The following is a 26538-nucleotide window of genomic DNA, read 5'->3' as shown; positions in this document are numbered from 1 at the left end:
GTAGGATTAGGATCATTTTTCTTCGTGGCAAAGTGATATTTCCAGCAGAGAGTACGGGTGTAGGACAGTAAATCTTTGACACAGGCTGTTTGGTTTAATCTGGGAGTGGGGCTGAAGGTGAGGCCTTTGGATAGGACAGAGGTTTCGGATTAGGAGAGAGGTTTGGAGGAAAGGTTAACTACTGAATTAGGGTGTTGTGGTTCCAAATTGTGTTGATTGGAATTTTGAGGTTTTGGGGGGAGTGGAGCTGTAAGTGGGAGATTGAGTAGATGGGAGAGACTGGGTCGGTGTGCAATGAGAGGAGGTTGAGGTTTGCTGGAAAGGTTGTGAAGGGTGAGTGAGTTGCTTTTCCGGAGGTGGGAAACCAGGAGATTGTATAGTTTTTTTAAGTGGAGGGTGGCATGCTGTTCTAATTTGTGGTTGGCTTGTAGGAGGATGCTCTGAACAGCCATTGTGGATTTGGGAGAGGAAAGATTGAGGACTTTTATTAAGGATAGGAGTTGACGGGTGTGTTCATTGGCTGAGTTGATGTGTAGGTGAAGGATTAGGTTGGTGAGGGCAATGGATTGTTCAGTTTGGAACTGGTATGGGGACTGATGGAAAGAAGGGTTACAGCCAGAGATGGGAACTTTAAGTGTGAGGCCTTTGGGGGTAATGCCAAATGTCAGACAGGCATGAGAAAATAAAATATGGGAGTGTAATTTGGCTAGGGCGAAGGCATGTTTGCGGAGGGAATGTAAATAAAACTTAGTGGGGTCGTTGTGGGGATGTTGTGAGGGTGACATGGTATTAGAAGGTGGGAAGTGTAACATGAGGCAGAAATGAAAATGAAAATAAATATATATGGGAGAGATAAAGGTGAACTAGAAAGCAACTGGAGATCTGGTGTGAAAAAAGGCGAAAAAGTGTTGGTTATAGCTGGGCTATGTTGATCCTCCTCAGAACACTATCCAAATTGAACCCTGCTTGGAACAGTTCCGCCCTCCGTCACAGCGGGACCCACCTCCTCTTCCTCAAAATCACCCTCTCCAAACCTTCCAGGAATTTCTGACTTCCAGCCTTCTTAAAAAACCTTAATCCTACTCCCAACATCACCACTGCTGAAGCCCAGGCTATCCGTGATCTGAAGGCTGACCGATCCATCGTCATTCTATCGGCGCACAAGGTTTCCACGACCATGGTACTTGATCGTCGGGAGTATGTGGCTGAGGGACTGCGTCAGCTTTCAGACAACACTACATACAAAGTTTGCCAAGGTAATCCCATTCCTGATGTCCAAGTGGAGCTTCAAGGAATCCTCAGAACCTTAGGCCCCCTACAAAACCTTTCACCTGACTCCATCAACCTCCTGACCCCACCAACACCCCGCACCCCTACCATCTACCTTCTTCCTAAAATTCACAAACCCTATCATCCCGGCCGTCCCATTGTAGCTGGTTACCAAGCCCCCACAGAACGTATCTCTGCCTACGTAGATCAACACCTTCAACCCATTACATGCAGTCCCCCATCCTTCAACAAAGACACCAACCACTTTATCGAACGCCTGGAATCCTTACCCAGTCTGTTACCCCCGGAAACCATCCTTGTAACCATTGATGCCACTTCCTTATACACAAATATTCCACTCGTCCAGGGCCTCGCTGCGATGGAGCTCTTCCTTTCACGCCGATCATCTGCCACCCTACCTAAAACCTCTTTCCTCATTACCTTAGCCAGCTTATTCCTGACCCACAACTTCTTCACTTTCGAAGGCCAGACATACCAACAATTAAAGGGAACAGCCGTGGGTACCAGGATGGCCCCCTTGTACGCCAACCTATTCATGGGTCGCTTAGAGGAAGCCTTCTTGGTCACCCAGGCCTGCCAACCCAAAGTTTGGTACAGATTTATTGATGACATCTTCATGATCTGGACTCACAGTGAAGAAGAACTCCAGAATTTCCTCTCCAACCTCAACTCCTTTGGTTCCATCAGATTCACCTGGTCCTACTCCAAATCCCATGCCACTTTCCTTGACATTGACCTCCACCTGTCCAATGGCCAGCTTCACACGTCCGTCCACATTAAACCCACCAACAAGCAACAGTACCTCTATTATGACAGCTGCCACCCATTCCACACCAAACGGTCCCTTCCCTACAGCCTAGGTCTTCGTGGCAAATGAATCTGCTCCAGTCCGGAATCCCTGAACCATTACACGAATAAACTGAAAACAGCTTTCGCATCCCGCAACTAACCTCCCGACCTGGTACAGATGCAAATAACCAGAGCCACTTCCTCATCTCCTCAAACCCAGAACCTCCCACAGAAGAACCCCAAAAGTGCCCCACTTGTGACAGGATACTTTCCGGGACTGGCTCAGACTCTGAATGTGGCTCTCCAGCAGGGATACGACTTCCTTAAATCCTGCCCTGAAATGAGATCCATCCTTCATGAAATCTTCCCCACTCCACCAAGAGTGTCTTTCCGCCATCCACCTAACTTTCGTAACCTCTTAGTTCATCCCTATGAAATCCCCAAACCACCTTCCCTACCCTCTGGCTCTTAACCTTGTAACCGCCCCCGGTGTAAAACCTGTCCCATGCACCCTCCCACCACCACCTACTCCAGTCCTGTAACCCGGAAGGCGTACACGATCAAAGGTAGAGCCACATGTGAAAGCACACACGTGGTTTACGAACTGACCTGCCTACACTGTGAAGCTTTCTATGTGGGAATGACCATCAACAAACTGTCCATTCGCATGAATGGACACAGGCAGACAGCGTTTGTTGGTAATGAGGATCACCCTGTGGCTAAACATGCCTTGGTGCACAGCCAGCACATCTTGGCACAGTGTTACACCGTCCGGGTTATCTGGGTACATCCCACTAACATCAACCTGTCAGAACTCCGGAGATGGGAACTTGCCCTTCAGTATATCCTCTCTTCTCGGTATCCGCCAGGCCTCAATCTCTGCTAATTTCAATTTGCCGCCGCTCATACCTCACCTGTCTTTCAACAACATCTTTGCCTCTGTACTTCCGCCTCGACTGACATCTCTGCCCAAACTCTTTGCCTTTACAAATGTCAGCTTGTGTCTGTGTATGTGCGGATGGATATGTGTGTGTGTGTGTGTGTGTGTGTGTGTGTGTGTGTGTGTGTGTGTGCGTGTGTGCGTGTGTATACCTGTCCTTTTTTGCCCCTAAGGTAAGTCTTTCCGCTCCCGGGATTGGAATGACTCCTTACCCTCTCCCTTAAAACCCACATCCTTTCGTCTTTCCCTCTTCTTCCCTCTTTCCTGATGAAGCAACCGTTGGTTGTGAAAGCTTGAATTTTTTGTGTATGTTTGTGTGTCTTATCGACCTGCCAGCACTTTCGTTTGGTAAGTCACATCATCTTTGTTTTTAGATATATTTTTCCCACGTGGAATGTTTCCCTCTATTATATTCATGGAATGGAATAGGATTTATTCACCTCTGAATTGAAGACATGCAGCTCTATGTGGGACTCTGAGTAACGCCTCTTATGTTCCCTTCACAATGTGTGTTCAGAAACTGGTGGAGGTGGACCCTTACTCACTGACAGGAACAAAAAAAAATGTCATTGAGAAGACATGACACTTGTCTCCAGTCCCATTGTCAGTTAGGATCTCTTTATTACCACTATTCTTTCACTGTATTACATGGCTGCAAGTGGTACTCCATTCCTTGTAGACAGAATCAACTGCCCCCATTGGTGCAGTACTAAATCAGGTGACTTTATATCAGTGTATAGTCATGGGCACAGCTATACATGGTAGCTCATTTCTGTAACTATGTCACATTCCCACATTATCACCTCTTGTAGCACTGATTCCATGCAGCCAACTGTCACGTGCATGCCACTTCAGTGTCATGACATACATCAGCAGTGTAGGGTCTCATCACTTTCGAGCACCAGTTCTGCAATGCCAAATCCAGAATAACATGCTGGCCCATGAAGACAGGGGATATGGCCAGGAAAAAGCAGAAGTAGTTCTATAAATAATATACATTCAGCCACGCTTAAATATAAATTGTATTAAATAATTTTTAAATCAAATCATTCCATTTCGTTGCAATACATCATATTAATGACCCACAGGGAATATTAGTGAACTCAACAAAACTATTGACCATAGAGTATAGAGTCAGTGGACTACTAAGTTACACACATCAACAGTAGTGCACTATGCCTCATGAAACACACATCCACGTAACAGAATTTTTTTCACCAGTGGCAAGTGTCAGATACCCACACCTCTGCCTTTGTGAGTCAACACATGCAGACAGAAATAGGGAACAGTAGTTTCCAAGCTTTTTGAGACCATTACTCTTGAGTCGGCTATGATTAACACATCGCCATTGCTACCTACAATTCCATTGCAGAAAAGAAAGCCAATGATCCATGTTGAGGATGACATGAATAGACACTTGTTACAACACGTGCTTCCTCTGCATCTCTTCTCTCCCTAGCTTCACCCACACCATGCACCCTAATTTAAAATCAACCAATTAAGTTGTGAGCACCATACTTATAATGATTTGACTGCTAGACCTCTTACTTCTAAACTGACAGAAACTAGAAGACTTAAAGATGCTAATGCTGCTAATGCTTTGTGTCTGCAACTAATAATAATAATAATAATAATAATAATAATGGGTCCAGGATGGGGTTTATCAGCCCCATCTGGCGTGCCCACAGGAGGCGGATAGGGAAATATTTGGCAGATATGCAGGGTAGGTCGGGAATCAAATACCACCCACAGACCAAAATGATAACCAAAGTCCATGCTTCTTGTGATTTGGAGCAGTATAATCAGTGTCTGTTCACCAGGAGGTATGGATGTAAACATGCTCCAGGAACTCACAATCTTTAGTTCTACACCACTAGCAGAAGGTAGAAAATTCATGACAAGCAAACATGACCCGTACAAGTGAAGACAGAATTACACCAGGTAAGCAAACCACACCCTCCAAAGTGGCAACCAAGCATTTGAACTCTGGGGAGCTTAGACTTACATGACAGAGCAAGCTGGTGTGTTCCCGTAAACTTCCACAAAAAGCATGTACTTAGATTGGCAGTTTCTACATTCACTCATTTGAGCAGGAAAACTACAGAACTCACGAAACAGAAAATCCAAATTCTTGCCCTTCAAGAAACACACTTCAAAGATTGAGAAAAGATTGACTACCATAATTACAGAATCTTAAAAAGTGGAACAAACAAGAAAATTGGCAAAGGAGTGGCACTGTTTGGCATTGCCTTCATTATAGACAAAAAAAGTTCTGGATTCAGTAAAGGAAGTGAAACCCATTAATAAGTGACTTATGACCTTAAGAATCAAACACACAAACAAAAACTACATCTTTAATCACGTGCATGTACCAGCAAATGGTAACAATAAAAGAGGACTCAAAAAACCAGAAAGAACTTGAAACAGAGTTGGCCAAAATTCCAAAAGATGATGCAAAAATCTACTCGGTGATTTTAAAACCAAAATAGACAGGGAGCGCAAATACTAGAGAACAGTGGGAGACTATCCTCAACCCAAGTTCACCAGTAAGAATGGCACATGACTCAATGAGTTATGCCAACAAAATAGCCTAAAAATTATGTCACTTCACTTCGCAAAAAAAAAAAAAAAAAAAAAAAAACACCAAAAGACATGGAGATCACCCATCCATCATTTACAAGAATTTCAGATTGATCATGTGGCTATATCGTGTGACTATCAAAAAGAAATCCATGATGTGCAAGTATGCAAAGGTAAAAACATCAATTCGGATCATTATTTAACCAAAATCAAAATTAAATTCACATCCAAAAGAAAATTCAACAAGAAAACTCTGATGATCCCAATATTTGTTCTACTAAGGCTCTAAAATAAAAGAAAAATGGAAAGAACAACTTGCAGAAGACTGGGAGAAATTTGAAACTGAAATCATAAGAGCTGCAAAAGATCTAATTCGTCTTCACAAAAAAACAAAATATCCTTGGTGGGAGCAAAAATGTGAGAACCCACTAGAAGAAAGAAAAAAGACATTTCCAAATTGCAAATGCAGAAGAAACACAGAAGAAATTCCTCAGAGTTCACAAACAAACGTCCAAGATTTTAAGACAAAATAAACAGAAATATGTCAAAGACCATCTGTAGTCAACCAAAGACAACTTCAAAAGTTACAACACACAACTTCTACAAGACTTTTGTCTCTGCTTTCAAAAACAAGATGGTAAATTAACCTTGACAAAAAAAGAAAGTTGCCAAGAACTAACCATATATTTTTCACAGCTTTTAAATTGCCTAAAACCCAAAGAGAGATTCCTGAAAATACAGCCAGGAGTCCAAATGGAAAGTTCGTCACCACCAACACAAGAGGTAGTTGTTTACATGTCAAGAAACTAGAAAACAACAGAGCATCACGGGATGGTGGAATTGTGGCTGAACTCTTGAAAAAGCTAGGTGCAAACTCATTCAAATAATCTGAAACATTTGGCAAACGGGAAAAAATCCCTCTTGACTGGAAGATTGTTCTAATCCATCCACTACAAAAAAAGGCAACAAATCATATATAAGCAACTATAGAGTGATCTCTCCTCTTACCAGTCACGTACAAAATTTTATCAGCTTGTCTGGCCGGCCGCGGTGGTCTAGCGGTTCTAGGCGCTCAGTCCGGAACCGCGCGACTGCTACGGTCGCAGGTTCGAATCCTGCCTTGGACATGGATGTGTGTGATGTCTTTAGGTTAGTTAGGTTTAAGTAGTTCTAAGTTCTAGGGGACTGATGACCACAGATGTAAAGTCCCATAGTGCTCAGAGCCATTTTTCAGTTTGTCTGTTCACTGCAGCATGAAAGTGATTAGAACCCATATTTGCAGAATATCAAGCTGGATCCAGACCACAGAGATCGTGCTCAGAACAAATTTTTAATCACAAAGCCATACTCAAAATGCGAGCTCTTGGACAAAAACCTCTACTATACACATATGTACATTACAAAAATGTATTCTGCTTGATATCCAGGCCCTCACTATTCCAAATTTTAGAACGTGGGGGACTAGATACCAAAACACAAGGTCTCATAAAATAAACACTGAATGGCACAAAATCCAAAGTAAAATTTATGAGGGAGATGTCAGAAACCTTTGACATTCGTACAGGTGTGAGACAAGGAGATAAACTCTCTCCTGTTCTGTTCAGCAATGTCCTAGACAAGGTTATTGAAGAATGGGGGAAAGAACTCAAGAAATGTGGGTTTTGGAAGCCAGTTCTACTGGGCTTCCTCCAGACACAACCTCTACATACTATACCTCATATTTGTAGACAACTTGGCAATAATTACAGAGTACGAAGCGCTTGCCGTGAATCATCTTGAGGTACTTAGCAGAAAAAATAAGATTTCAAATCACATTCAAGAAAATTGAATTCTTATGTTTAAAGATAGAAATTGTGAGCCTGAAAACAAAATACAGTAAAGTCAACAGGGCCGTGTGCTCTAAATACCTCAGAGAATTCATGAAACTGACAGGCCTTGAAAAAATCTCACAGCAAAATCACCTCCAAAAAGGAGAAAGATTAGAGTTAATCTAAAACCTCTGCATCAAAATACCCATGTCAAGACATTCGGCACTACAAGACAGTTATAAAACCCACAGTTCTCTATACAAGTGAATCACTGACACTTAATAGAAAACTTGAACATGAAGAAGTCAAAGAAGGAGAGGGAAAGATCATTAGGAAAATGTTAGGAGCGTGACATACCCAAGATGGTTACAGGCTACAATCAGTCGAATTAACGGAAAAATTTTCAAATATCAAAATTGACATTAAAAAAAATACAAATGAAATTCTTTGGACAACCCAACAGCTACCAGAAAAGCGATTGACAAAAAGGATACTAGACTAGGTACCATCACTTAAGAACTCAACAACTTGTCTGAATGAAATTTGAAAGAACCTCAAAAATGCAAATATGACACCAACTGGCATTTTAGATACACACATCTTCAGACACAAAGCAGACAAATGGGAAGTTGGGTCGGAGCAAACAAAACAAAAGCAGTACAGACCAAAGTGGTCAGTAGAACGTAAACAAGCCTTCTCGGAAAGAATGAAAGCGTATTGGAAGAACAAGAACCTAAAGAAAAGTTGACAGATTTATTTGCTTAATGTCTTCCATTTATTGAAAGAATTTGCTGCTGCTGCTGCTGCTGATAATAATAATAATAATAATAATAATAATAATAGGTTTGCTCTACAACAGTACCATAACAATTACATAGTTACTCTTGTGTTATGCTGTCCATTAGTTTGTGAATCTGTTGCAAAGTGCATAATGAAGCAATTTCTGGTCCATGTGGGAACTACCTACAACTTGGAGAAGATAATTTATTTAAGATGTGTAAACTTATGAGATGTATATATTATAATTTTACTGTCGTAGATGCACGGTACAAAGTACTGTAAAGTATGTCTGTCCTGTATGGACTATATGAGGAACCAGGTATTCATATATCCATTTCACAAGCTGCAACCTTCACTACATTGTGTCATGCATTACATTAGTTTTTGGAAAAAAGTTAGTTATTGGCAACTTATGTAATCCGTATTACACTCTTATAAAATAGTGATAATAGTACAGCCAGTCGTGGTGCCCGAGCGGTTCTAGGTGCTTCAGTTCGGAACCGCGCTGCTGCTGTGGTCACAGGTTCGAATCCTGCCACGGGCATGGATGTGTGTGATGTCCTTAGGTTTGTTAGGTTTAAGTAGTTCTAAGTTCCAGGGGACTGATGACCTTAGATGTTAAGTCCCATAGTGCTCAGAGCCATTTTCGATAATAGTACAGATATTTTAAAAATAATCAAAATTCTTGAGCAAAACATAATTGAACCCCTCTGTTTCTACCCCTCAGAAAATTTTATTTTACCCCATAGGGGGTAATTACCCCCACGTTGAGAAACGCTGTACTGTACCCTTATTCGTATATAATACCCCAAAGGACAACTCCCCCCCCCTTACAACGGCAGAAGCACGATGGCGGGACTGACAGAGAACGACAGCGCAAACATCATGTTTGTGAATGTCCAAGGGCTGCAAAATAGAAAACATGCACTTATGCACAGCATGCATCAACACAAGATACACATCCTTGGCGTGGCCGAAACATGGCTATGCCCACAACAATACTGCAAACTAAGCAGATACACCTGCCATTCCAAACACAGACCCGACGGCAGGGGGGGGGGCGTAGCAATATACACAGATAGCAACATCCCAGTTAAAGAGATGCCCCTCCCGCAACAATTACAGGATACGGAAGCTGTCGTGGTGCAAATCAGGACACAACAAAGTTGCAAGCTGACTGTCGCATGTTTGTACAACCCATCCGGACACCCCATCCCACAACACTTCTTGCAGTACTTGATGACGACTTGCAACAAATTCATCCTGCTGACCGACCTGAATGCACGCCACACACAACTAGGCTACACAGCAACGAACGACAATGGACGAGCATTCTTTGACATACTAACAACCGACCTGATATCCAGACTTGCACTCGACCAACTAACATTCATCGGACACCGTGGCTCCTCCACCCCAGACCATATCCTCCATAGCCTGATCCTAACCAATAACCTATCCAATCCCTTCCTAGGTGACCCCATAACCAGCGACCATCTCTCCATCATATTCGCCACAACCGCTATAAACCCACCACCGCCTCACCCCACCCAATGCAACATCCGCCTATACGCAAAAGCCGACTGGAGGAAATTCCAAACCATCATACAAGACGAACTAGCACTGCCAACTACCCTGAGAGACAACGCCGACCTGGAACACCTAAACGAACGACTAGAAACCACCTTCACAACAGCAATAGACGAGGCAATCCCACAAAAGACAATAGAGAACTGGAGGCCCACCATTCCGGCGGAGGCGCTAGCGATTCTAAGGCGGAAAAGGCAACTACAGCGCGAAATTAGACGTACAAATAACCCAGACTTAAGACGACAGTGGAACCGACTAAATGCACAAGCGAAACGCATAATCTCCCAGCACAAACAAAAAGAGTGGGACGACACCTGCCGCCAACTCAACTACAAAGAAGGCAGAAAATTTTGGAACAAATTCAAGACACTAACTGGACAAAAGAAACCCCCCAACCAGACACTAATAGTAGACAACGAACCAATCACAGACCCTAAAACACAAGCAGACACATTCCAGAACGCCCTCCGAATCATCCACTCCTTCCCAACAGATGCCAAGTTCGACAACGACTTCTACCGACACGTAGAGAACCAACTCCCTGACCTACTAACAAGTCCAACAGCAGAAACAGAAGACACCTCCAAACTGACCAAACCCATAACAGACGCTGAAAACACCAACGCAATATGGACCGGAAGAAACTCAGCCCCAGGACAAAACAACATCAAACGTATCCACCTGCAGAACGCCCCCCTCCCTGCCTTAATCCCAATCCTCTCACTGATGTTCAACTACTGCCTAACGACAGAAACAATCCCGACTGCATGGAAGACAAGTAAGACCATAATGATCCCCAAACCCGACAAACCATGAACGGACCTCCTCTCCTACCGACCTATCTCACTACTGGACGTTATAGGAAAAACTTATGAACGTATACTGACCGACAGACTGCGAAAATATGTGGACAACAAACAACTACTCCCCCTACTCCAAGCCGGCTTCCCCCCAACCACTCCACCACAGACCCACTTCTGAAATTGACATGTGACATCACCCAGGGCTTCAACAGATCGCACTGTACGCTAGCCATATTCCTCGACATCGAGTGAGCCTTCGACCGTCTATGGCACAATGGGCTCCTGTTCAAACTGCTCAAACTCGGCATGCCACCAAAATTCGTACTCCTAATAAAAACTCAAATCACCGGACGACACAGCAGAGTACATGTGCAAGACGCCACCTCTGAACCATTCACCCCAGAGGCAGGAGTCCCGCAAGGTGCAATATCATCCCCACTACTGTACGACCTATACACACACGACATACCGACCCCAACAGACCAACACGAAAAAATCGCTCTATATGCAGATGACACTGCATATTGGTGCACAGGACTCAGAACAGATGTAATACAAAGAAAAGTAGCAAAATACCTGACCAAACTAGAGACATGCATGACTAAATGGAGAATCCGACCAAACCCAGCTAAAACACAACTAGTCCTATTCCAACACCGCAACCTGACGAAAAAACGACAGCAAAAACAAGAAGACATAACACTCCGACTATGGAACGAACCCCTACAACTGACTGACAAGGCAATATACCTTGGTGTCTACCTAGACAAACACCTCAACTACCAAGCCCACCTGCAATACCTGCTCAACAAAACGAGGAAACGACAACAGTTAATCTGACAAGTACAAGGATGACTGTATGGCTGCTCCACCAGGACAGCCATATACACATACAAGACATACATACGACCAATATACGAATACGCCGCGGCACCACTAGGCGGAATACCAAAGACACTAGCAAACAGACTGTACTCGACAGAACGCCGACTACTACGCAGCATAGCAAAACTACCATGCCGCACCCCTAGCGACGAAGTATACGAGGCGACAGAAATAACCCCTCTGCAAACAAGACTGACAAAACTCAGAGCAAGATACGGCTCACACATCTTACACAAACGACCAGACATGGAAGACATCCTGACGCCCAAGCCACGCACAGCAAGACGCCCAAAAAGGAAATACATTTACCCGGCGCGTACAGTAGCACAAAATACAACAACTGAGTTCCCCGACTTAGCACCCACAATGACACAACTGACAGGAGGCGAAACCACCCCACCCCACCTATACAAAAGACAATAGCACAGCAACCAATGACCTAGTGCACCACGTCAGCCCCTCACACTCAACACACAACACACCCCATAGAACAAAACACAATAACATTAAGGAAATCATAGACAAGATAAGAACTATTGTTAACAAAAAAAAACCAGCTCCAAGTACCACCAAAGGGAAAGGAGAATATGTAAAACTAGAATAAGGCAAAAAGCATTGTAGCAACCAGCTCCAAGTACTACAAAACAGGAAAGGAGAACCTGTAAACATTAATATTAAGATTAGTGTAAGCTAGAATATATCTTCCAAAACAACATACTCCATCACATAGAAGTATTACAGAGGGAAAAATAAGTGTAAGTGCTGTAAAAAAAAAAAAAAAAAAAAAAAAAAAAATCCCCATTAGAATAATGTGTCACTTCCAGTTATAAGTTATAAACTAATATCAATTAAGTAAACAATTAGTTTTATTAAGTTAGTTATATTGTTAAACATGTTCAGTTAATACATAACAAAATCAATCAATATTCTCTCACATTATATACACCAAAAAATAACGTAAATTTAAGAAACCCAACATAAGATAATAGCATGTAATCAGATATATAAGAAAAATGGAAATAAATAAAATAAAAATGTACCCTATGGCTGATAAAGGGCAAGCAGACAAGCCCTAAAACAGCCCGCCTTCTCCCCTTATGAGAAGGAATGAAAAGTGCTAAAAAAAAAAAAAAAAAAAAAAAATGCTGGTTGTATGTGTTCACTAACAGAAGGTATTCCTGTATTTTTCATTGCCATATCCATTCAGTTCTTGCCAACTGAAAGTATGTGAACTATTCAACAGTATGTCATTCCCATTTTGCACCATCCTATTTGGGGTGTATTTTTCCCTCTTCTTCCTGCTGATGTATATTTTGTAGGGTTTGTGGTGGGTCTTATACCAGCACTAGCGGAGACTTGCGTCCCTGGCCGATATAACTGGGCAGTATTTTGCTGACCCTAATACACCACCAGATGAAAGTAGTATTACCTTTATCCTCTCTTCTCAGAGTAGTTGTTTGGTGGTCTGGATCCTTCCGTGCCACCTCCCTGTCGATCCAGCTTCAGTGAAGATTCCTGGAATGCTTCCGCAAGTTCTCTCTATTGCACTACTACATAAATAGCTACACTTCCCACAAACAGGTATATTTTGCCCAACATTTTCATTATTTCTTTTAACAACACGACGAACAATTGCTACGGTAGTACCACTCTCTTGAGTACAATCAAAAACATTTGTACATGCATACTTTAGGACCTGAGAGAGCAAACAAAACACAGATAAAAAACTACTGCTGTTCAAATGTTCATTATGCCCTTGTTGGTGCATCATTTACTCCATGGCTCTCGTATTCAGGCACTTGCTACACCATAGCCCAAATGACTCCCAGTCGACCAGTGGTTGCAATACCATTTTTACTGATCCCCCTCTCGCCAGCTCCACCACTGCTCCACATTCACTGCATACAAGAAAGGAAAACACACAGTTTCCCTTTCCCACTACATTTATCCTTATTCAACTTACTCAAGAGCATCTCTTGTTGATGGCTTCCCAGTGGTGCGTTGGGATGTTTACAAATATCCTGAAACACTACATACTCTGGCCTTCTATTGAAATAGTCAGACATAAGTATATCTGATGTCAGATATGTCATTTTAACATTTTGTTAAGAAATAGCAATGGCCAGGAAGCGCATATATAGTACAAATTTCAGATGCTATGGTTTAGAGCTGAAGAAATGTTTTAACTGAGTAAAAGCTGTTATCATTGAGAAACAACTTTTAAAAAAACTATATTTTTTATTTTATATGATTAAAAAGGCTACTGAATAATGTGATGTGTGAAACATTTTTCTGATAAAATTCTGTTCAGGACTGAGTCATGTGTTGGTTCGTTTGTTGTTGCTGTGACCTTGTTTCATTCTTTGCAGTTTCCCCATGCTGTTCAAAAGATGGTCATTGCAACAGCACAGAGTGTTAAAGGCTGCGGACAAAACTCATTATTTTTAATGGAGTGATTTATGGTCTGTGAAGTTCTAATTTCTCCAAGTTACAAGTAGCAATAACAGTTTTTCCATATACCTTAATGTGCTGATGGTGCATTTTCCCAGAGAATTATTTTATATATATGTTATGGTCACAAAATGTCTATCTAGTGATTAAAAATGAAGTACAACATATTTTTATTTTTGTGTGATAAGTACCATCTTTAGTTAGTTTCATCTCCTCATTCCATTATTTTAAAGCTTTGTAGTTTCTTCTGCGTCCAGTTGTATGAATTATTCATTGTCTTAAGTACTCATTTGTCTTAATCTACTTTAAGACAGAAACTGATATGAAGTTTCTTTTGCAGGTCTTCGGATTTGTGTCTCAGCAATATTTCACACAGTAAATTATCTCCCAGTTCGGGGAGTCATTATTGGTCTTTGATGGCTTATAATCATTCAAAACTCTGTAACATTCTGTTTGCCAATGAACTGGCCCGCAGATGCTTAGATAAGGGAGTATGTGTGAATTCTTTGCATCCTGGAAACTTAGTGAGCTCAGATTTACCTCGACACTGGTGGTTTTATCGACTTCTGTTTACCTTAGTCAGACCATTTACAAAATCATTGGTGAGTATTACTCAAAATCATTGTGGCCCAGTAGAAGACTTCTTTAACATCACATAATTTCATAAACTCAAAACAGCTTTTACACGAGATAAAAACATTTTTCTGATGAAACTTATCGTAATGTACATTGATGAGCCAAAACAATATGACCTCCTACTTATTAGAGTGTTAGTCCACCTTTGGGATGTAATACACCAGCAGTTATGTGTGGCATGGATTCAAAAAGTCCTTGGCAGGTTTCCAGATGTATGCGACACCAGGTGTCTATGCACAGGTCACACAATTCACATAAATGGTGAGCTTCTCTTTTGTGGGTGCAGAGATGCCACCTTAAAGCATACCATATATGTCCCATTGGGCTCAGAACAGGTGAAACTGTTGGCCAAGATATCAACACAAGTTCACTATGATGCTTTTCAAACCATTGTAGCACTTTTCTGGCTGTGTGACAAAGATCCGCATCAGGGAAGACATCAAGGGTGAAGGGATGCAGGTGGTCCACACTGTCGTAGTGTCTTTGATTACAATCACAGGTGTCATGGAATCCCAGGTCAATGCCCCCCATAGTATACCATATTTACTCGAATCTAAGCTGCACCTGAGAAAAATGAGACTCGAAAGCAAGGAAAAAAATTTCCTAAGTCTAAGCCGCACCTGAAATTTGAGACTCGAAATTCAAGGGGAAAGAAAAGTCTTAGACCGCACCTCCAAATCGAAACAAAGTTGGTCCTTTGTAATATGAGACACAATTTAGGTCGAATGAATGAAGATACACCTGCAGTAGATTGGTGCGAGTTGTAAGCTTAACAGTTAAGCTTTACCAGGAAGCCATTGCTATGCATCAGGCGCTCAGTTCGTATTTATACGGGTACCCTTCCTTTTTCACGCGCTTCATCTGGTTTGAATCAATCGCTTATTTTGCTTTGATCTGACGATGTCATCAATAAATCTGTACCAAACTTTGGGTTGGCAGGCCTGGGTAACCAAGAAGGCTTCCTCTAAGCGACCCATAAATAGGTTGGCGTACGAGGGGGCCATCCTGGTACCCATGGCTGTTCCCTTTAATTGTTGGTATGTCTGGCCTTCGAAAGTGAAGAAGTTGTGGGTCCGGATGAAGCTGGCTAAGGTAATGAGGAAAGAGGTTTTAGGTGATCGGCGTGAAAGGAAGTGCTCCATCGCAGCGAGGCCCTGGACATGCGGAATATTTGTGTATAAGGAAGTGGCATCAATGGTTACAAGGATGGTTTCCGGGGTAACAGATTGGGTAAGGATTCCAGGTGTTCGAGAAAGTGGTTGCTGTCTTTGATGAAGGATAGGAGAATGCATGTAATGAGTTGAAGGTGTTGATCTACGTAGGCAGAGATACGTTCTGTGGGGGCTTGGTAACCAGCTACACTGGGGCAGCCGGGATGATTGGGTTTGTGAATTTTAGGAAGTAGGTAGATGGTAGGGGTGCGGAGTGTTGGTGGGGTCAGGAGGTTGATGGAGTCAGGTGAAAGGTTTTGTAGGGGGCCTAAGGTTCTGAGGATTCCTTGAAGCTCCACCAGGACATCAGGAATGGGATTACCTGGGCAAACTTTGTATGTAGTGTTGTCTGAAAGTTGACGCAGTCCCTCAGCCATATACTCCCGACGATAAAGTACCACGGTCGTGGAACCCTTGTCCGCCGGAAGAATGATGATGGATCAGTCAGCCTTCAGATCACGGATAGCCTGGGCTTCAGCAGTGGTAATGTTGGGAGTAGGATTAAGGTTTTTTAAGAAGGATTGAGAGGCAAGGCTGGAAGTCAGAAATTCCTGTAAGGTTTGGAGAGGGTGATTTTGAGGAAGAGGAGGTGGGTCCCGCTGTGACGGAGGACGGAACTGTTCCAGGCAGGGTTCAATTTGGATAGTGTCTTGGGGAGTTGGATCATTAGGAGTAGGATTAGGATCATTTTTCTTCGTGGCAAAGTGATATTTCCAGCAGAGACTATGAGTGTAGGACAGTAAATCTTTGACGAGAGCTGTTTGGTTGAATCTGGGAGTGGGGCTGAAGGTGAGGCCTTTGGATAGGACAGAGGTTTTGGATTGGGAGAGAGGTTTGGAGGAGAGGTTAACTACTGAATTAGAGTGTTGTGGTTCCAGATTGTGTTGATTGGAATTTTGAGGTTTTGGGGGGAGTGGAGCTGATCATTTTTAGCCGCTTTCCACTGGTTTTAACGTCATTATTTCTTCGTCAGACAATTGTTAGCCTCATTTTCATAATCTGCCACCACAAAACCACTCCTTTTAATACATTTACACGCAGTTTTTTCAAAATTTTCCCGAATTTCTCCACCCTTTAACGTGTTTTGGCGGCAACACAACCACGTAAGCTTTGTGCACATCGTTGTTTACCAACTCAAGTTCACCACAGGATCAACATAGCTTTCCTCCAAGGCCAGACATACCAACAATTAAAGGGAACAGCCATGGGTACCAGGATGGCCCCCTCGTACTCCAACCTATTTATGGGTTGCTTAGAGGAAGCCTTCTTGGTCACCCAGGCCTGCCAACTCAAAGTTTGGTACAGATTTATTGATGACATCGTCATGATCTGGACTCACAGTAATGAAGAACTCCAGAATTTCCTCTCCAACCTCAACTCCTTTGGTTCCATCAGATTCACCTGCTCCTACTCCAAATCCCATACCACTTTCCTTGACGTTGACCTCCATCTGTCCAATGGCCAGCTTTACACATCCGTCCACATCAAACCCACCAAAAGGCAACAGTACCTCCATTATGACAGCTGCCACCTATTCCACATCATTACGGCCCCTTACCTACAGCCTAGGTCTTTGTGGCAAATGAATCTGCTCCAGTCCTGAATCCCTGAACCATTACATCAACAACCTGAAAACAGCTTTCGCATCCCGCAACTACCCCCCAGACCTGGGACAGAAGCAAATAACCAGAGCCATTTCCTCATCCCCTCAAACCCAGAACCTCCCACTTGTGACAGGATACTTTCCGGGACTGGATCAGACTCTGAATGTGGCTTTCCAGCAGGGATACGACTTCCTCAAATCCTGCCCTGAAATGAGATCCATCCTTCATGAAATCCTCCCCACTCCACCAAGAGTGTCTTTCCGCCGTCCACCTAACCTTCGTGACCTCTTAGTTCATCCCTATGAAATCCCCAAACCACCTTCCCTACCCTTTGGCTCTTACCCTTGTAACTGCCCCCGGTGTAAAACCTGTCCCATGCACTCTCCCACCATCACCTACTCCAGTCCTGTAACCCGGAAGGTGTACCCGATCAAAGGCAGTGCCACGTGTGAAAGCACCCACGTGATTTACCAACTGACCTGCCTACATTGTGAAGCTTTCTATGTGGGAATGACCAGCAACCTGTCCATTTGTATGAATGGACACAGGCAGACAGTGTTTGTTGGTAATGAGGATCACCCTGTGGCTAAACGTGCCTTGGTGCACGGCCAGCACATCTTGGCACAGTGTTACACCATCCGGGTTATCTGGATACATCCCACTAACATCAACCTGTCAGAACTCCGGAGATGGGAACTTGCCCTTCAGTATACCCTCTCTTCTCGTTACCCGTCAGGCCTCAACCTCTGCTAATTTCAAGTTGCTGCCGCTCGTACCTCACCTTTCATTCAACAACATCTTTGCCTCTGTACTTCCACCTCGACTGACATCTCTGCCCAAACTCTTTGCCTTTACAAATGTCTGCTTGTGTCTGTGTATGGGCGGATGGATATGTGTGTGTGCGCGCGAGTGTATACATGTCCTTTTTCTCCCCTAAGGTAAGTCTTTCCGCTCCCGGGATTGGAATGACTCCTTATCCTCTCCCATAAAACCCACATCCTTTCGTCTTTCCCTCTCCTTCCCTCTTTCCTGATGAAGCAACCGTTGGTTGCGAAAGCTTGAATTTCATGTGTATGTTTGTGTTTGTTTGTGTGTCTATCGACCTGCCAGCACTTTCGTTCGGTAAGTCACATCATCTGTGTTTTTAGATATATTTTTCCCACGTGGAATGTTTCTCTCTATTTTATATATATATAATATATATGTCATGTAGTGATTATGAAAAGCTGTTTGTTTATGGCTGTATTATGTATGAAAATGTAAGGAAAAGAAATTGAGAAAACAGTAAAATCATAATGAGATAGAATGGTTGGCTCAGGGATCGTTTAAGGTCCAAGCTATGTAAACTGCCATTTGGGGCACCAAGCTGAGAGGGACATCAGAGTCACCATAACTTTGTTATTTCTATGTAGGACATACCATAATTAGTAGCAGTCGCTTGGGTCAACGTGCTGAGAGGGGCACCCAGGTACAAGATTTGTGTACAGTTTGTATCACAGATCGTGGCTAAAACTGAAGTATGTGAAATTTTGCAAGGGTAAAGGGGAAAAGGAGGGCACTAAATGATTATTCAGTTGCGTGAGAAAATGTTCCTGAAGTGGCCCTGGGTTGGTCACAACTTATTTTTGGGTAGTGAATACCTACCTGTCCACATCAAGTGCCTCCCTCTCATCCTAGGATCTGAGTGACCTGCCCTCCTTTCCAACTTTCACACTTTAGCCCTCTTTCCCCACTGAGGAAGGAACTAATAGTTCTGAAACCTAAAGTGGCATTGCAGTTAAATAAGAGTGCCAGCTTCAGGTAATTTGCATTTTTGCTGTCTCAAAATAATTTAAGCAATCAACACACTAAATTACAGAGAAAGTAATTCATTATTTGTTTAATTTTGAATACAGCAACAAGCAGCAGCAACAACTGTATACTGTGCAACAGCTCCAGATCTAGATTCAGTCTCAGGAATGTACTTTAACAACTGTTGTCGGTGCGAACCCAGTGAAGCTGCTCAAGATTACGATTTGGCTCAAGAACTATGGCGAATTTCCATGAAAATGGTGGGAGACACAATGGGAAGGTCTGCAATGATTCTACCAATGCGTAAGAGGTTTGTATTGCTCCTTGTAGTCAATAGCATGTTTAAGTCAATGGGAAATCTGGAATGGAATAACAATATCAGTTTGAGTGACAACCATTCACCACATAAAGGAAACATTGAGTGGTAGACAGACTCATTTAAAAGTAGATTGTTGAAATGTCAGCTTTCAGATAAAGTCCTTCATCAGATGAGAGTGGCTACTACCAAACTGTGGCCAAGAACAGAGTTGACAACCCAGTAGTGGAACATGTTGAGTACAATATGCTTGATATCAGTGGCTGCTTCACAACCTGTGCTATATGTATCCCTCCCATCCAAAAACCAACTTCTCTGACCTACACAGATAAGGTTTGTTCTTACAACATATCCTGCAGTCCTGCTGGCCTAAACCATCTGATCCCCGTGTCCATGCCCCACTGACTGCACCAGAGCAAACTTTCTACTCCAACTAGTACAACCTCTCCTCCCAGTCAAGCTACAGTCAGCACAAAGTAGTTACTTAGGACAACAATAGGTATGAATGTGTATTTATGTTAATTCTATGCCTGTTAGCTGTGGAGGAAGATACCATCCAAAAGTTCTACAGTATTTTCAGTCATGTTCATGTGCATATCACACCACGCATGCATTCACAATCTATTATTTCCTTGCGTTGAATGAGAGATCTAGAGGATGCTGTAGAATGAAGATAAGATATAATTGATTTAACATGCTTCTGTATTCTGAAAATCTGTCCCTGTAAGTGTAGTTCTCCCCAAAAAATGATTGTCTAACTCATTAATGAAAAGAAATATTGAGAATAAACAATATTCTTCATTTTTAAATCACCTATGGCATTATCATGTGTACTGCAAATGTAGCTGAACTAACATGCTTCATTAATTCTAGTATGTGTTTATCCAGTTGAGACTGTGATCTATCTACAGTCCCAAAAATTCATCCCTTTCTACTTCTTGTACTTCATTGTTTGAAAATTCCATTTTTATAGCTTATGACTATGAGAATTTCTAACCTGTCTGTACAGAGTCTTGTTGACATTTAATGATAATTCCATTGACTTTCTCCCCCCATGAACCATGGACCGTGCCATTGGTGGGGAGGCTTGCATGCCACAACGATACAGATAGCCGTACCGTAGGTGCAACCACAACGGAGGGGTATCTGTTGAGAGGCCAGACAAACGTGTGGTTCCTGAAGAGGGGCAGCAGCCTTTTCAGTAGTTCCAGGGGCAACAGTCTGGATGATTGACTGATCTGGCCTTGTAACACTAACCAAAATGGCCTTGCTGTTGTGGTACTGCGAACGGCTGAAAACAAGGGGAAACTACAGCTGTAATTTTTCCCAAGGGCCTGCAGCTTTACTGTATGGTTAAATGATGATGGTGTCCTCTTGGGTAAAATATTCCGGAGGTAAAATAGTCCCCCATTTGGATCTCTGGGCAGGGACTACTCAGGAGGACGTCGTTATCAGCAAAAAGAAAACTGGCATTCTACGGATCGGAGCGTGGAATGTCAGATCCCTTAATCGGGCAGGTAGGTTAGAAAATTTAAAAAGGGAAATGGATAGGTTAAAGTTAGATATAGTGGGAATTAGCAAAGTTCAGTGGCAGGAGGAACAAGACTTCTGGTCAGCTGAATACAGGGTTATAAATACAAAATCAAATAGGGGTAATGCAGGAGTAGGTTTAATAATGAATAAAAAAATAGGAGTGCGGGTAAGCTACTGCAAACCGCATAGTGAACGTATTATAGTGGCCAAGATAGACACGAAGCTCATGCCTACTACAGTAGTACAAGTTTATGTGCCAACTAGCTCTGCAGATGACGAAGAAATTGAAGAAATGTATGATGAGATAAAAGAAATTATTGAGGTAGTGAAAGGAGACGAAAATTTTATAGTCATGGGTGACTGGAATTCGAGAGTAGGAAAAGGGAGAGAAGGAAACATAGTAGATGAACATGGATTGGGGATAAGAAATGAAAGAGGACGCCGCCTGGTAGAATTTTGCACAGAGCATAACTTAATCATAGCTAACACTTGGTTCAAGAATCATAAAAGAAGGTTGTATACATGGAAGAATCCTGGAGATACTAAAAGGTATCAGATACATTACATAATGGTAAGACAGAGATTTAGGAACCAGGTTTTAAATTGTAGGACATTGCCAGGGGCAGGACTCTGACCACAATCTATTGGTTATGAACTGTAGATCAGAGAACTGAAGAAATTGCAAAAAGTTGGGAATTTAAGGAGATGGGACGTGGATAAACTGAAAGAACCAGAGGTTGTACAGAGTTTCAGGGAGAGCATAAGGGAACAATTGACAGGAATGGGGGAAACAAATACAGTAGAAGACGAATGGGTAGCTCTGAGGGATGAAGTAGTGAAGGCAGCAGATCATGTAGGTAAAAAGACGAGGGCTAGTAGAAATCCTTGGGTAACAGAAGAAATATTGAATTTAATTGATGAAAGGAGAAAATATAAAAATGCAGTAAATGAAGCAGGCAAAAAGGAATACAAATGTCTCAAAAATGAGATCGACAGGAAGTGCAAAATGGCTAAACAGGCATGGCTAGAGGACAAATGTAAGGATGTAGAGGCTTATCTCACTGGAGAAAAGAGCGCCACTTGTATGAATATCAAGAGCTCAGGTGGAAACCCAGTTCTAAGCAAAGAGGGGAAAGCAGAAAGGTGGAAGGAGTATATAGAGGGCCTATACAATGGCGATGTACTTGAGGACAATATTATGGAAATGGAAGAGGATGTAGATGAAGATGAAATGGGAGATAAGATACTGCGTGAAGAGTTTGACAGAGCACTGAAAGACCTGAGTCGAAACAAAGCCCCCGGAGTAGACAACATTCCATTAGAACTACTGACGGCCTTGGGAGAGCCAGTCCTGACAAAACTCTACCATCTGGTGAGCAAGATGTACGAGACAGGCGAAATACCCTCAGACTTCAAGAAGAATATAATAATTCCAATCCCAAAGAAAGCAGATGTTGACAGATGTGAAAATTACCGAACTATCAGTGTAATAAGTCACAGCTGCAAAATACTAACGCGAATTCTTTACAGACGAATGGAAAAACTGATAGAAGCCGACCTCGGGGAAGATCAGTTTGGATTCCGTAGAAATGTTGGAACACGCGAGGCAATACTAACCTTACGACTTATCTTAGAAGAAAGATTAAGAAAAGGCAAACTTACGTTTCTAGCATTTGTAGACTTAGAGAAAGCTTTTGACAGTGTTGACTGGAATACTCTCTTTCAAATTCTAAAGGTGGCAGGGGTAAAATACAGGGAGCGAAAGACTATTTACAATTTGTACGGAAACCAGATAGCAGTTATAAGAGTCGAGGGGCATGAAAGGGAAGCAGTGGTTGGGAAGGGAGAGAGACAGGGTTGTAGCCTCTCCCCGATGTTATTCAATCTGTATATTGAGCAAGCAGTAAAGGAAACAAAAGAAAAGTTTGGAGTAGGTATTAAAATCCATGGAGAAGAAATAAAAAATTTGAGGTTCGCCGATGACATTGTAATTCTGTCAGAGACAGCAAAGGACTTGGAAGAGCAGTTGAACGGAATTGACAGTGTCTTGAAAGGAGGGTATAAGATGAACATCAACAAAAGCAAAACGAGGATAATGGAATGTAGTCGAATTAAGTCGGGTGATGCTGAGGGAATTAGATTAGGAAATGAGACACTTAAAGTAGTAAAGGAGTTTTGCTATTTGGGGAGCAAAATAACTGATGATGGTCAAAGTAGAGAGGATATAAAATGTAGACTGGCAATGGCAAGGAAAGCGTTTCTGAAGAAGAGAAATTTGTTAACATCGAGTATAGATTTAAGTGTCAGGAAGTCGTTTCTGAAAGTGTTTGTATGGAGTGTAGCCATGTATAGAAGTGAAACATGGACAATAAATAGTTTGGACAAGAAGAGAATAGAAGCTTTCAAAATGTGGTGCTACAGAAGAATGTTGAAGATTAGGTGGGTAGATCACGTAACTAATGAGGAGGTACTGAATAGAATTGGGGCGAAGACAAATTTGTGGCACAACTTGACTAGAAGAAGGGATCGGTTGGTAGGACATGTCCTGAGGCATCAAGGGATCACAAATTTAGTATTGGAGGGCAGTGTGGAGGGGAAAAATCGTAGAGGGAGACCAAGGGATGAATACACTAAGCAGATTCAGAAGGATGTAGGTTGCAGTAGGTACTGGGAGATGAAGGAGCTTGCACAGGATAGATTAGCATGGAAAGCTGCATCAAACCAGTCTCAAGACTGAAGACAACAACAACAACAACAACAACAACCATTGACTTTAACCATTTGTTGATATTTAACTTCCTAGGATATTGAAACTGTGTGCTGGATGAGGAGTCAAACCTAGGACCTTGCTTTTTGCAGTCAGGTGCTCTACCGACTGAGCTATCCAAGCATGACTCTCAACCCGTCCTCACAGCTTTACTACCACCAGTACCTCGTCAGATCATGAGTTGTGCTTGGGTGCTCAATAGGTGGAGCACTTGCCTGTGAATGCCGTAGGCCCCAGCTTCAAGTCATCAACTGGTACACAGTTTTAATCTGCCAGGAAGAGTCAAATCGGTGCACACTATGCTGCAGAGATTTCATTAGCTGCCCTTTCACTAGGAAGTTTGGTATTATTTTTTATTCTTATTCTTGTATCATCTACAAGCAGGACAGATTCACTCCTTCTGTCACGCGCGCACACGCATGTGCATGCGAGCGCGCACACACACACACACACACACACACACACACTGCTACTCTTTCAGAATTTTATGCCATGTCCTGCAGAAGTAAACACATCCTGCTATTCGTTTGTTCATTCATACATCTGCAGTGTTCTGTAGTTCCCATCCTGAAGTAAAACCTGCAGGCTGTGAAATAACTCGAGTTAACTAGCAGAGTGAAGTAGCTCTTAAAAACTGCATTAATAATTAATTATTCTGAAGTTTTAAACTATTTGTGTTTGCTTAGTCTAATGAGAGATTGATCTCATCAGACTCATTGATACCTCCTGTGAAATGTCTTGCAAAATACAACAAAATGAATGTGCTGTTAAAAGTTTATCTGATAAAGACATTCTACAAAAATTTAAAAAAGTAACTGTTGGCCATCGGGCAGCTGGAGAAATGTGTAGTGTTAACAGAGCTTGAACACACTGAATTTGTAACCCATTTAATATCCATAAACAACAATAGTTACCAGTTCCTGCTACAGTATTGGTATGTGTTAACAGTGGAGGAGAAAGCTCATAAGGATGCAGATATCAATTCTGAACCTGACAGGTTGAATCCGCCCTTACTCATATTTGCTCTGGTGAAGTGACATAGGTGATGTGGGGAAGCCCCATACTACAGGCAGGGTGCAGTTTGGCACCTACCAATCCTTGGCACATATATCAGTGTGGCTTTAGTCACCATGCCAAGTGGGTTGCAGGGTGAGTGGTGCATGATATTGCGTATAAAATTGTGTAATTTGAAGAATGGGTTTAATTTGGTGATTGGCAAAAGCATTTGAATTTAAAGGTGACTACAAAGAATCGAATAGCAATAGAAATTGAATTGTGTAAAGTGACTGAGTGTGACCATAGAATAAGTGTGATTAAGACACTTGTGTGTAAAGAACAAGAAATCAGGTGTTCATTGAAATGGTTTTAACATCATTCCAAAATATTTTATTATTTCAATGTGAAGCTATGAACAGAAATAGTAGTAGTTTGGATAGGACATGTGGCAGTAGGTACGTGGTTAGGAACTTTGATAAATTGACATGTGTACCCTGTGCATAACCCTGCCCCCCCTCTTTTTCCTCTAGTCTATTATAATTTACAAGTCTGACCCCAATAACTTTTGACACCCAAGTAACTCAAACACTCGCATTCGGGAGGGCGACGGTTCAATCCCGTGTCCGGCCATCCTGATTTAGGTTTTCCGTGATTTCCCTAAATCGCTCCAGGCAAATGCCTGGATGGTTCCTTCGAAAGGGCATGGCCGACTTCCTTCCCCATCCTTCCCTAATCCAATGAGACCGATGACCTCGCTGTCTGGTCTCCTTCCCCAAAACAACCCAACCAACCAACAACTCCTTTAACCCAGAGTAGGAGTGGCTTTCAAACTGGAGTAATATTCATTGAATTTCCTTCACCCATGCCTTCTAAGAGCATCTGTGCAGGTTCCTGGGTGTCACAGTAGTGTAGAACTCATTCAATATTCTCAATCTTTCAAAGGTGAAATGTGAAGCATGTGGTATGCAATCGAAATCAAGACCTACATATGCATGATTTGCTTTTAATTTCTTGGACGTTCATTCAAATCTTGTTGACATTGAAATAAAAGCTGTAAAAACATTAAACGCAATAGGAAATATTTTGATGATTCAGGGAACTAGTTCCAGCAGTGATAGTTGTTGTGACAAGAATCTGGAACAAGAATAATGTCCTAGCCCCCCCTCCTCCCCCCCCCCCCCCCCAAAATAGTAGTAGTAGTAGTTGTTGTAGTTGTTGTTGTTGTTGTTGCCCTCGTCACCGTTGGCTTCAGTCCACAGACTGATTTGATGCACCTCTCTTATGTGTAAGCTTCATCATCTCTGAACAGTTACTGCAACCGAAATCCATTTGAAATTGCTTACTGTGTTCATTCCTTGGTCTCCATCCACAATTTTTATCCCCAAACTTGTATCCATTACAAAACTGATGATTTGTTCTTTCTCCCTGTGTCCTATCCCTTCGTTTAGTCAAGTTGTGCCATAAATTTCGTCCCCAATTCAGTTGAGTACCTCCTTATTAGTTACTCAGTCTACTCATCTCACCTTCAGCTTTCTTCTGTAGCACCACATCTCAAAAGTTGCTACTCTATTCTTGTTTGCACTGCTTATCATCTATAAATGATGAGAACTACAATCTGGTTTCTGCCCAATTTGGAGATAACTTTTCACTCCCTTTGTTTTATGCCTGCTACCTTAAGAATTTCAAAGAGGACATTTAAGTCAACATTGTCAAAAGCTTTCTCTAAATCTACAAATGCTATAAATGCAGGCTTATGTTTCTTTAACCT

General features: G+C 42.3%; 1 protein-coding gene across 3 annotated transcripts in view; it reads left to right on the top strand.

Moving 5' to 3' along the window:
* LOC124615722 (WW domain-containing oxidoreductase) overlaps positions 1-26538 on the top strand; it is a 138683-nt gene that overhangs the window by 86502 nt on the left and 25643 nt on the right. For 2 of the 3 annotated variants that reach the window (XM_047143789.1, XM_047143788.1), the window contains exons 6-7: positions 14257-14518; positions 19263-19468. In XM_047143789.1, coding sequence (XP_046999745.1) covers positions 14257-14518; positions 19263-19468 — 468 coding nt within the window. The remainder of the gene's footprint in view (positions 1-14256; positions 14519-19262; positions 19469-26538) is intronic. The other variant, XM_047143790.1, reaches the window with a different exon arrangement.

The sequence above is a fragment of the Schistocerca americana genome, chromosome 5 (genome assembly GCF_021461395.2).
Source record: "Schistocerca americana isolate TAMUIC-IGC-003095 chromosome 5, iqSchAmer2.1, whole genome shotgun sequence".
In the NCBI taxonomy this organism is placed as follows: Eukaryota; Metazoa; Arthropoda; class Insecta; order Orthoptera; family Acrididae; genus Schistocerca; species Schistocerca americana.
This window is presented reverse-complemented; position numbering and strand designations above follow the sequence as displayed.